General features: G+C 36.2%; 1 protein-coding gene across 3 annotated transcripts in view; it reads left to right on the top strand.

The window, feature by feature from the left end:
* Nucleotides 1-13540, top strand: part of Skel (DM13 and DOMON_DOH domain-containing protein skeletor) — a 57869-nt gene that overhangs the window by 31831 nt on the left and 12498 nt on the right. For all 3 annotated transcript variants that reach the window (XM_075292474.1, XM_075292473.1, XM_075292472.1), the window contains exon 6: nucleotides 8024-8123. In XM_075292474.1, the coding sequence (XP_075148589.1) occupies nucleotides 8024-8123 (100 nt within the window). The remainder of the gene's footprint in view (nucleotides 1-8023; nucleotides 8124-13540) is intronic.

The following is a 13540-nucleotide window of genomic DNA, read 5'->3' as shown; positions in this document are numbered from 1 at the left end:
CCTTCCAAATAAACCATGTCATGCCATTTACAACACTGTTGCTAACGTAATTGTCAATTATTATTATTGTTGCTAATAGTATCGTAGTAACCACACAAATATCGTAAATTTGTGTATCGTAAACATGGATCGATGTATTCGCCAAGCATACTCTCATCAACCACCAGCTTGTAACTAACAAACTATTATTTTTATTTAGCCTTTGCATCTGCATCTGTTTGTCCGTCTGTCCGTCTGCATAAGTCATGGCATCAACAGCAACCGTAGCCGCGGCATTTTGTGCCTTATTTATGACCCAGTCCACAAGGTTTGTTTAAGGTGCCATTTATTTTTTTTTTTTTTTTGTATGTCTTGGTTTTATTGGTATTTGGATATTTTTTTAATATCAGTTTAATTTAATTATGATTTTTTTTTGGCAATAAACATTGCCAAGGTGATCGTGTTAGCGGAATTACTTTTTTAGCCCATTGCATTTTGCTTCAATATTGTCTGGTTTTATTCACGCTCTGTATTTTTTGAGTTTTATGCGTTGTCAATAATAAATATATAAAATATATGTGGTACATGGTTATTATGTTGACATATCTTAACTCTATTATCAGATCGTATCCCGACTTATAAGTGTGAAATATGATTTTGGACATTAAACCAGCTTGCATTGACATCAGGCCAACATAAAAGATGATTTTTATGTTATTAGTATTTTGGGACATTTGCTCGGATTTTTTTAGGAATATGACAATGAAGTTTTTGCAATGATAAACATTGAATCAAAGGTCAAGAGTATCAAATTTTTACGACATCTAGACATAAAAGGTTGGCTGATAAGTCCCCGGTCTATCAAAGAAAAACACATTTCTTCGTCAAAATTCGTTTTTATTATTCAAGAGCGATACAACGATAATAACGACCTTCCAATTTTTTGATACCATTTTGGTAGTACTCCTTCGGTTTTGCCTCAAAATAGGCGATCACCTCTTCATTGCAGCCAAATTTTTTCCCTGCGAGATCTGGAGAATACGGCCAGATCTGGAGAATACGGTGGGTGGGGATGCAATTCGAAGCCCAATTCATGAATTTTTGTCATCGTTCTCAATGACTTGTGGCACGGTGCGTTGTCTTGGTGGAACAAAACTTTTTATACCCTCCACCATAGGATGGGGGTATATTAACTTTGTCATTCCGTTTGTAACACATCGAAATATTGCTCTAAGACCCCATAAAGTATATATATTCTGGGTCGTGGTGAAATTCTGAGTCGATCTGAGCATGTCCGTCCGTCCGTCCGTCTGTTGAAATCACGCTAACTTCCGAACGAAACAAGCTATCGACTTGAAACTTGGCACAAGTAGTTGTTATTGATGTAGGTCGGATGGTATTGTAAATGGGCCATATCGGTCCACTTTTATGTATAGCCCCCATGTAAACGGACACCCAAATTTGGCTAGCAGATCCTATAAGAAAAGCATATTTCATCCGATCTGGCTAAAATTTGGTACATGGTGTTGGTATATGGTCTCTAATACCCATGCAAAAATTGGTCCACATCGATCCATAATTATATATAGCCCCCATATAAACCGATCCCACGATTTGGCTTGGGGAGCCTGAAAGAGAAGCAAATTTCATCCGATCCGGCTTAAATTTGGCACAGGGTGTTGGTACATGGTCTCTAACAACCATGCAAAAATTGGTCGATATCGGTCAATAATTATATATAGCCCCCATATAAACCGATCCCCAGATTTGAACCCCGGAGCCTCTTAGAGGAGCAAAATTCATCCGATCCGGTTCAAATTTTGTACGTGGTGTTAATATATGATATCTAACAACCATGCAAAAATTGGTCCATATCGGTCCATTATTATATATAGCCCCCATATAAATCGATTCCCAGATTTGGTTTGTGGATCCTCTAAGAGAAGCAAATTTCATCCGATACGGCTGAAATTTGGTACATGGTATTAGTAAATTGGTCCATATCGGTCCATAATTATATATAGCCCCCTTATAAACCGATCCCCAGATTTGGCTTGTGGAGCCTCAAAGAGAAGCAAATTTCATCCGATCTTGCTGAAATTTAGTACATCATGGTAGCATATAGTCTCTAACAACCATGCAAAAATTGGTTCGCATCGGTTCATAATTATATATAGACCCCATATAAACCGATCCCCAGATTTGATCTCAGGAGCCTCTTGGAGGAGCAAAATTCATCTGATCCGGTTCAAATTTGGAACGTGGTGTTAGTACATACCCGCTAACAACCATACCAAAATTGGTCCATATCGGTCAATAGTTATATATAGCCGATCTCCAATCACACAAAAATTGGTCCATATCGGTTCATAATCATGGTTGCCACTCGAGCCAAAAATAATCTACCAAAATTTTATTTCTATAGAAAATTTTGTTAAAATTTAATTTCTATAAAAAATTTTGCCAAAACTTTACTTCTATAAAAAATTTTGTCAAAACTTTATTTCTATAGAAAATTTTGTCAAAATTTTATTTCTATAGAAAATGTTGTCAAACTGAATTATATACGTATTTAATCGATCTTTTTTGATTTAATATATACAATGTATGGACTTACATACAATTTGGAAGGCGGTGTTAGGAGGTTTTAAGATACCTTGCCATCGGCAAGCGTTACCGCAACTTAAGTAATTCGATTGTGGATGGCAGTGTTTAGAAGAAGTTTCTACGCAGTACATGGTGGAGGGTACATAAGCTTCGGCCTGGCCGAACTTACGGCCGTATATACTTGTTTCTTCTTCATATGGTGCCGTTTTGCCGCGATTTCGACCTTCAAACGCTCCAATAACGCCATATAATAGTCACTGTTGAAGGTTTTTCCCTTCTCAAGATAATCGATAAAAATTATTCCATGCGCATCCCAAGAAACAGAGGCCATTACTTTGCCAGCGGACTTTTGAGTCTTTCCACGCTTCGGAGACGGTTCACCGGTCGCTGTCCACTCAGCCGACTGTCGATTGGACTCAGGAGTATAGTTATGGAGCCATGTTTCATCGATTGTCACATATCGAAGGAAAAACTCGGGTGTATTACGAGTTAACAGCTGCAAACACCGCTCAGAATCATCAACACGTTGTTGTTTTTGGTCAAATATGAGCACACGCGGCACCTATTTTGCACAGAGCTTCCGCATATCCAAATATTGATGAATGATATGACCAACACGTTCCTTTGATATCTTTAAGGCCTCTGCTATCTCGATCAACTTCATTTTACGGTCATTCAAAATCATTTTGTGGATTTTTTTGATGTTTTCGTCGGTAACCACCTCTTTCGGGCGTCCACTGCGTTCACCGTCCTGCGTGCTCATTTCACCACGCTTGAATTTTGCATACCAATCAATTATTGTTGATTTCCCTGGGGCAGAGTCCGGAAACTCATTATCAAGCCAAGTTTTTGCTTCCACAGTATTTTTCCCCTTCAGAAAACAGTATTTTAAACAGTGTCGAGCCAAAACATGGTTCGACACACACCATATTCGGCTTACCTAATTGTGGTCAGCCGGATTCTAGAAGTATTAGAAATAAATACGGGAAGTAGGTCTATATAGGGGTTATATCAAAACATGAACCAATACTCACCATTTTCAACACATCTCTTAATGGTCCTCAAATACCTCTAGAATTCCAATTTCAGGCAAATTGGGTAAAAAATACGAATTCTAGAAGCCCAAGAAGTGTAATCGAGAGATCAGTGTGTATGAGGGTTATACCCAAACATAGACCGATAAGCACAATTTTCGGCACACTTTTTGATGGTCCTAAAATACCTCTAGAGTTCCAATTTCTGGCAAATTGGATAAAAACTACCGATTTTAGAAGCTCAAGACCTAAAGTCGGGAGATCGGTCTATATGAGTGAGGGCTACACAAAAACATCGACCGATACACCCCATTTGCGACGCATCTACCACCGTGGTGCAATGGTTAGCATGCCCGCCTTGTATACTGAGGGTCGTGAGTTCGATTCCTGCTTCGACAGAACAACAGCGGTGGATTATCCCACCTCAGTAATGCTGGTGACATTTCTGAGTGTTTTAAAGATTCTCTAAGTGGTTTCACTGCAATGTGGAACGCCGCTCGGACTCGGCTATAAAAAGGAGGTCCCTTGTCATTGAGATTAACATGGAATCGGGCAGCACTCAGTGATAAGAGGGAAGTTCACCAATGTGGTATCACAATGGACTGAATAGTCTAAGTAAGCTTGATGCATCGGGCTGCCATCTAACCTAACCTGACACACCTATTTGTGGTCCCATAATACCTCTAGATTTTCAATTTCAGGCAAATTGAACAGTATATACAGTTTCTAGACGCTCAAGAAGTAAAATGTGGAGATCGGTCTATATGGGGACTATACCAAAAGATGGACCAATATGCGCCATTTGCGCTACACCAACTTTTGGTACTAAAATATCTCTAGATTTCAAATTTCAGGTAAATCGGATAGTAAATACAGTTTCTAGAAGCCCAAGAAGAAAAATCGGGAGATCGGTCTATATATGGACTATACCAAAATATTGACCGATACGCCCCATTCTTGCCACACCTATTTGTGGTTGTAGAATACTTTTAAATTTCAAATTTCAGGCAAATCGGAAAGCAAATACATGACACATTGGCAAAACAAATCAGTATCCACAACAGGGTGGAATAAATTGAAATGGTCAGTTACTTCAATGTATAAATAACGACCAATATTTGGTCGCGTGTACCAACTTTTGGTCACACCACCGTTATATTGATTATATAAACTATCAAACAAGACAAGTAACTAACGATTATTCCACACAATTAAAAATTGTGGGTCTACACTATCAAACTGTTGTCGTAATCGAATTCCAACCAATCATTTCTCTGGGTGCAGTTTCTAGAAGTCCAAGAAGTAAAATCGGGAGATCGGTCTATATATGGACTATACCAAAAGGTTGACCGATACGCCCCATTTTTGCCACACCTTTTTGTGGTCTTAGAATACCTTTAGATTTCAAATTTTAAGTAAATCGGATATAAATACAGTTTCTAGAAGCCCAAGAAGTAAAATCGGGAGATCGGTCTATGTGGGGGCTATACCAAAAGATGGACCGAAACGCCCCATTTTTGTCACACCTTTTTATGGTCCTAAAATACCTCTAGATTTCCAATTTCAGGCAAATTGGATAAAAACTACGGTTTTTATAAGCCCAAGACCCAAAATCGGGAGGTCGGTATATATGGGGACTATATGAAAACTTGGACCGATATAGCCCATCTTTGAACTTAGCCTGCCTGTGAACAAAAAACGAATCTGTGACAAATTTCAGGACGATAGCCCATTATTGAAGGCTGTAGCGTGATTACAACAGACAGACAGACGGACATGCTTATATCGTCTTAGAATTTCTCCCTGATCAAGAATATATGTATACTTTATATAGTCGGAAATCGATATTTCGATGTGTTATAAACGGAATGACAAATGTATTATACCCCTGTCACCATTCTATGGTGGTGGGTACAAATAGGATGGTATTATTAAATATTCTAATATCATCCACCATAGCTGTTGGGTTGGTTTGCTCTATAAGTGAGAAGAGAAATAATTGAATTTTAAGCATGCCAGCAAACAACAAGTAAGGAAAGTCTAAAGTCGGGCGGGGCCGACTATATTATACCCTGCACCACTTTGTAAATCTAAATTTTCGATACCATATCACATCCGTCAAATGTGTTGTATTGTCCCAAATACATACATTTAAATATCACTCGATCTGGACAGAATTTCATAGACTTCTACAAAATCTATAGACTCAAAATTTAAGTCGGCTAATGCACTAGGGTGGAATGGAACAATGTTAGTAAAAAATATGGAAAACATTTAAATCTGAAGCAATTTTAAGGAAACTTCGCATGATTTTTTTTATGATTAACCCTCGATATATATGTATTTGATGATAGGGAAAATAACAGTCCTTTTTACAAGTTTTCGACTAAGCAGAAGCGATTTTAAAAGGGAAAATGTTGGTATTTTGACAATTTTTGTCGGAATCAGAAAAACATATAAATGGGAACTATATCTAAATCTGAACCGATTTCTACCAAATTGGGCACGCATAGCTACAATGCTAAATCTACTCCCTGTGCAAAATTGTTCACAGGAAAACATTTAAATCTGAAGCAATTTTAAGGAAAATTAGAGTTATTTTTACAACTTTTCGACTAAGCAGTGGCGATTTAACAAGGCAAATGTTGGTATTTTGACCATTTTTGTCGAAATCGGAAAAACATATATATGGGAGCTATATCTAAATCTGAACCGATGTCAACCAAATTTGGCACGCATAGCTACAATGCTAATTCTACTCCCTTTGCAGAGTTAAAAATTGGCATCTGTGGTCATATGAGTGTAAATCGGACGAAAGCTATGTATGGGAGATATATCCAAATCTGAACCGATTTCAACCAAATTTGGCACGCATAGTTACAATGCCAATTCTACTCCCTATGCAAATTTCCAACTAAATCGGAGCAAAAAATTGGCCTCTGTGGCCAAATGAGTGTAAATTGGGCGAAAGCTATATGTGGGAGCTATATCTAAATCTGAACCGATTTGGTTGATATTTTGCAAGTTTTTCGAGACTCATAAAATATTCGGATGTAATTTGAGGAAGATCGGTTGAGATACACGCCAATTATGACCAGATCGGCTATATCTAAATCTGAACCGATTTTTTCCATAATCAAAAGGGATCGTCTTTGAGCCGAAACAGGGTCCTATACCAAATTTTAGGACAATCGGACTAAAACTGCGAGCTGTACTTTGCACACAAAAATACACCAACAGACAGACAGACAGACAGACGGACATCGCTAAATCGAATCAGAATTTAATTCTAAGCCGATCCGTATACTAAAAGGTTGGTCTATGATTACTCCTTCTTGGCGTTATATACAAATGCACAAACTTATTATACCCTGTACCACAGTAGTGGTGAAGGGTATAAAAACCGTCGCCAAAAAGTAGTGGAAATGTTTTTTTTTTGTGATCCGGAAGTGGTGCAAAATTGAGGCAGAAGCGATGAATTTAACATGGGCTTGTCATAGGACGGAAGTCCTCCATTTGAACAACCGTTGCACTGAATTTGCATCAATTCTTTAGGTGTGATCCGAATTCAATGTTTTGGATGTAAATTAAAAAATTATGTGATATTTTGCCAAATAAATAATTTTTATAATTTTTAATGGATTCTAGCGCTTCTCGGAAACGTTTGACCTCAAATATTTAGCATTTTTTCGACGAATTTTAATTACTTTGTACCATTTTATGAATTCTTTGTCTCTTTGCAACCTATTTGAAAAAAGTTAATATTACCCATTAAAAGTATAAAAAAACATGTTATAAAAAGTTGAATTAAAAGAACTTCCTGGGTAGTTAAAATAAAGCACATCATTGGGAGTGCATCTTCTGGAAGTACTTTTAAAGTTGTGCTTTGGAAGAACTTCCAAATCTTTTTGCTGGGATGTTAAGGCATCAATCACATCCGTAATTTTAAAAGGATCCGAAATTAAAATTTACGAAAACTTTTGAACTAAGAAAGGAATTAATTGAAAAATGGCGCAACAATGCAAAAATAATGGCAAAAATCTGGCACAAATGTGTCAAAGCATAAAAAGTGGCAACATTTTCACTAAAGTGGCATGGTGCTAACATCTAATCAGATTCAGTGTGTGATAGCCTTAGCTGCTAAACCTTCTTCGTTTATAAATTTATTATAATTTGTATTTGTAATAACGATATTAATAAATAATAAAACATAATAGCTAAATAAAATTAAACAAAATTGTATTAAATTAAATTCGAATAAATGAAATTAAGTTAAACAAATATAAATTAAACTAAAAATCTAATTAAATTAAAATGAGTTAAATTAAAATAATTAAGTCATTCTATATACTTGCAGTATTTTTGTTCTTTCAATTAATTTTGCCTATTATAATATTTTCTAGTCTAAACTGAACTGTGAAGTCCTATATGATGATTTGGCATTTGAAGTCCGTTGGGCCATGGCTGGTGATAGCATTGTGGTGCAATTAGTATCCAAACTGGGTAAGTCATTATAATAATCAGAGCAACATTTTTAATTTTAACCAATATACACTCAAAAAAAAGTGAACTCTCTATTTCACTAAAGCCAATTTAACTATATTTTAGTTCATACAATTATTATGTTTGGAGAACGTTTCCTTTACATCACTATTTTTTGCGTACGTTAGATAAATGAACTAAAAAACGGGAAATAATTATACGCAAATTAAGCATAAAGATTTACTAAATTCGTATTTCTCACAAAATAGTTCATTATTTCTTTAAATTTGTAAATTTTACTACAAAAGCAGCGTCCATCATGAACTTCGTATGTCACTACAGGCATTCTTGCAATTTTGAACTCCAATTTTTTCCTTCAAACTAAAATTTTCTTTAACAAGTGAAAAACCTTTACTATGTCTAATAAATTTTCTTGAATTTGTCGAAAAATATTTACTTATTTTTGTAATATCGGCGTGTTGCCATCGCTTGTAGTACTGTTTAGTTAAAAATTTTTAAAAATATTCAAAATTTTCTAAAATTAATCAAAAGATTTCTTCCTGGTGTTCACTGTTTTTTCAGTGTATGTAGCTTAAATATTCGGAAAACTCGTTATGTCAACCTTTTTACTTAATTTTGTTATTTTTCTTGTAAACTTCGATTTAATGATATGGGATTCTAGAAAAAAGGAAATAGAGAAATTCAAGGTTACATGTTGGTTGATAGTTCAAAAACCGCTGAAGCTCATTAAGCCACGTCAAGGTCCCCCGTTCTGGGGATCTGAAACTCTTGCCGCCCAGTAAAAACATTTTTATACCCTCCACCATAGGATGGGGGTATATTAACTTTGTCATTCCGTTTGTAACACATTGAAATATTGCTCTACGACCCCATTCTGGGTCGTGGTGAAATTCTGAGTCGATCTGAGCATGTCCGTCCGTCCGTCTGTTGAAATCACGCTAACTTCCGAACGAAACTAGCTATCGACTTGAAACTTGGCGCAAGTAGTTGTTATTGATGTAGGTCGGATGGTATTGCAAATGGGCCATATCGGTCCACTTTTACGTATAGCCCCCATATAAACGGACCCCCAAATTTGGCTTGCGATTGATCTAAGGGAAGCAAATTTCATCCGCTCCGGCTGAAATTTGGTACATGGTGTTAGTATATGGTCTCTAACAACCATGCAAAAATTGGTTCACATAGGTCCATAATTATATGTAGCCCCCATATAAACCGATCCCCCGATTTGGCTTGGGGAGCCTCTAAGAGAAGCAAATTTCATCCGATACGGCTGAAATTTGGTACATGGTGTTAGTATATGGTCTCTAATGACCATGCAAAAATTGTTCCACATCGGTCCATAATTATATATAGCCCCCATATAAACCGATCCCCGATTTGGCTTGATGAACCTCTAAGAGAAGCAAATTTCATCCGATACGGCTGAAATTTGGTACATGGTGTTAGTATATGGTCTCTAATGACCATGCAAAAATTGTTCCACATCGGTCCATAATTATATATAGCCCCCATATAAACCGATCACCAGATTTGACCTCCGAAGCCTCTTGGAAGACCAAAATTCATCTGATTCAGTTGAAATTTGGTACGTGGTGTTAATATATGGCCTCAAACACCCATGCACAAATTGGTCGAAATCGGTCAATAATTATATATAGGCCCCATATAAACCGATCCCCAGACCTCCGGACAGTGTTGTCAGATTAGGGGATTTTTCCCCAAACTGGGGAATTTTTCTCGTGGTTGGGGATATTTTTTTCACTTTGGGGATCTGGGGATTTGACTGGGGATAAAATCGTGATTTGGGGATTTTTCTAGGGATATTTCCACTTTCAATCACAGTATTAAATTTGTTATAGAAAGTATAAAAGCGAAGTACAATAACGTTTATGGGCTTTGGTAGATTTTGCAAAATATTCCTCTCCAACTTAGAGGTAATTCACAAACTTTCTATAGAAATAAAATTTTGACAAAATTTTCTATAGAAACAAAAGTTTGATAACATTTGCTGTAAAAAAAATTTTTTAATATTCTATAGAAATAAAAATTTGACAATATCAGCTATAGAAATAAAATGTTGACACCATTTTCTATAGAAGTAAAACTTTGATAAACTTTTTTAAACGTATAAAATTTAGACAAAATTTTTCATGGAAATGTAATTTTGACAACATTTGCTATAGAAATAAAATTTTGACTACATTTTCTATAGAAATAAAATTGTGACAAAATTTTCTATAGAAATAAAATTTTTACAATATATTATATAAAAATAAAATTTTGATACAGTTTTCTATAGAAATAAAATTTTCACAACATTTGCTATAGAAATAATTTTTTTACACATTTCTTATAGAAATAAAATGTTGGTAATATTTGCGATATAAAAAAATTTTGGCACAATTTTCTGTAAAAGTAAATTTTTGAAAAAAATGTTTATAGAAATAAAATAGTGACAAAATTTTGTAAACGAATAAAATTCGGAGAAAATTTTCTATAGAAATAGCATTTTGACAAGATTTGCTATAGAATTAAAATTTTCTATAGAAAAAAAAAACAACAACAATGAAATAAAATTTTGACAAAATTTTCTATAGAAATAAAATTTTAAGAAAATTTTCTAAAGAAATAACATTTTGACAAAATTTCCTATAAATAAAATTTTGACAAAATAATTTTTGTTTGGATTTTCTCCAATTTTTGGTAGATTTTTATTATATAATTACATGAATTTTCTTTTGGGGATATTTCATGGGAACACATATTTCAGTTGGGGATTTTTTGGGGATATAATTTCGAAATTTTGGGGATCTCTCTCGAAAAAATCTGGCAACCGTGCCTCCGGAGCCCCTTGGAAGAGCAAAATTCATCCGATTCGGTTGAAATTTGGTACGTGATGTTAGTAAAGGGTGATTTGTTAAGAGCTTGATAACTTTTTTAAAAAAAAACGCATAAAATTTGCAAAATCTCATCGGTTCTTTATTTGAAACGTTAGATTGGTCCATGACATTTACTTTTTGAAGATAATTTCATTTAAATGTTGACCGCGGCTGCGTCTTAGGTGGTCCATTCGGAAAGTCCAATTTTGGGCAACTTTTTCGAGCATTTCGGCCGGAATAGCCCGAATTTCTTCGGAAATGTTGTCTTCCAAAGCTGGAATAGTTGCTGGCTTATTTCTGTAGACTTTAGACTTGACGTAGCCCCACAAAAAATAGTCTAAAGGCGTCAAATCGCATGATCTTGGTGGCCAACTTACCGGTCCATTTCTTGAGATGAATTGTTCTCCGAAGTTTTCCCTCAAAATGGCCATAGAATCGCGAGCTGTGTGGCATGTAGCGCCATCTTGTTGAAACCACATGTCAACCAAGTTCAGTTCTTCCATTTTTGGCAACAAAAAGTTTGTTAGCATCGAACGATAGCGATCGCCATTCACCGTAACGTTGCGTCCAACAGCATCTTTGAAAAAATACGGTCCAATGATTCCACCAGCGTACAAACCACACCAAACAGTGCATTTTTCGGGATGCATGGGCAGTTCTTGAACGGCTTCTGGTTGCTCTTCACTCCAAATGCGGCAATTTTGCTTATTTACGTAGCCATTCAACCAGAAATGAGCCTCATCGCTGAACAAAATTTGTCGATAAAAAAGCGGATTTTCTGCCAACTTTTCTAGGGCCCATTCACTGAAAATTCGACGTTGTGGCAGATCGTAAGTCTATTCATGATGAAATGTCAAAGCATACTGAGCATCTTTCTCTTTGACACCATGTCTGAAATCCCACGTGATCTGTCAAATACTAATGCATGAAAATCCTAACCTCAAAAGAATCACCCTTTATATGGTATCCACCAACCATGCAGGAATTGGTTCATATCAGTCCATAATTATATATAGCCCCCATAAACAAAATTCATCCGATCTGGTTGAAATTTGGTACGTGGTGCTAGTATATGATATTTAACAACCATGCTAAAAGTGGTCCATATCAATCCATAATCATATATAAACCGAACCCGAGATTTGGTTTTGGGGCCTCTTGGAGGAGCAAATTTCATCCGAGTCAGTTGAAATTTGGTGTATGGCCGTTAACAACCATGCCTAACTAGGTCCATATCGGTCTATAGTTATATATAGCCCTCAGATAAATCGATCCCCAATCACACAAAAATTGGTCCATATCAAGTTCATAATTGTATATAGCCCCCATATAAGCGACCCCCATATTTCAATTCTGGCTCTCTACGTACCGTGCAAAAGTCCATATCGATTCGTAATTATTTGTAGACTTACCTATACATACCTTTTTTGTCGAGTATGGACTAACTCACAATTTAGAAAACACAATTTAGGCCGAATCTTATGTACCCTCCATGGTGGAGGGTACATAAGATTCGGCCTGGCCGTATATACTTGTTTCAACTTTTTTCATAATCACTTTTGTGGTTGGCTGACGCCATCGACCATTATATTACTCTCGTTACACCTTTAATAAGTTTGAATTGAAAACAGATTCTCTGCCTCCTCTCGGAGCCACTTCATCCTCGTCACATTCTTGTAGCATTACCCTTGACTTTAGGTGCTAAGTTACCAACACCTATAGGAGTTTCTGTCAGGCTTGGTCCGGAGTGAGCAATCTTCAAGCCTCCTCCCGGATGGCGCAAGAACTTTCCTTCCCGAAGCCACAGATTCTCTACCTCCTCTCGGAGAACGAGTGGGACTTACCTCCATGGATCCAATTCCTGTCAGGCTTGTCCCAGAGTGAGCCCGGAGCCATTCATCACTGTTCTGAAGACACTTCATACTTCACAACATTGTTGTCAATGGCTATAATTTGGGACATTGACTTGAGGTGCCAAGTTGCCCACACATATGGGGGTTAGGCTGTTAGGCTTGTTCTACTTTTCGTAAAGTCTCAAGATTGCATGTTCTCGACGATTCATAACTCGCGGATCTATCACTGGAACATGAGCCGTACAATGAAATTAGTTTATTTTCTTTTCAATAGAATTTAATTTATTTTTCTTATTTAGTTTAAATTAATGCAATACATTGCGAAATACATTCTTCACAAACCATCCAATGAAAGTATCGCAATAATTTTCAAACAACATACATGTTTTGTCTATGCCAGAAATGGCATCACCAAATTGGCCAAAGGAGTTACGTGGACAAGATTCCAAAGTGTGTCACTTTACCATAGTAATTTGTGTCACAACATACTGTGCTCCGTTTATTGAACTTCTTAGAGATTTATGTTTGTTTTATCAGCGACCATTTAAACTAGAAATCTCCATATCAGTGACTAAGAAACACCATAACATAAAACAACTAACAGTAATTTTGTTAATTGATGGACGCAACTGTTTCTCTTGAATGGAATACGCACAGAAAAAAAGTGTAAATGAAACTGGCA

This window comes from Haematobia irritans, chromosome 1 (assembly GCF_050003625.1).
Source record: "Haematobia irritans isolate KBUSLIRL chromosome 1, ASM5000362v1, whole genome shotgun sequence".
NCBI lineage: Eukaryota > Metazoa > Arthropoda > Insecta > Diptera > Muscidae > Haematobia > Haematobia irritans.
The sequence above is the reverse complement of the archived record's forward strand: the minus strand, read 5'-3'. Positions and strand labels throughout refer to the sequence as shown.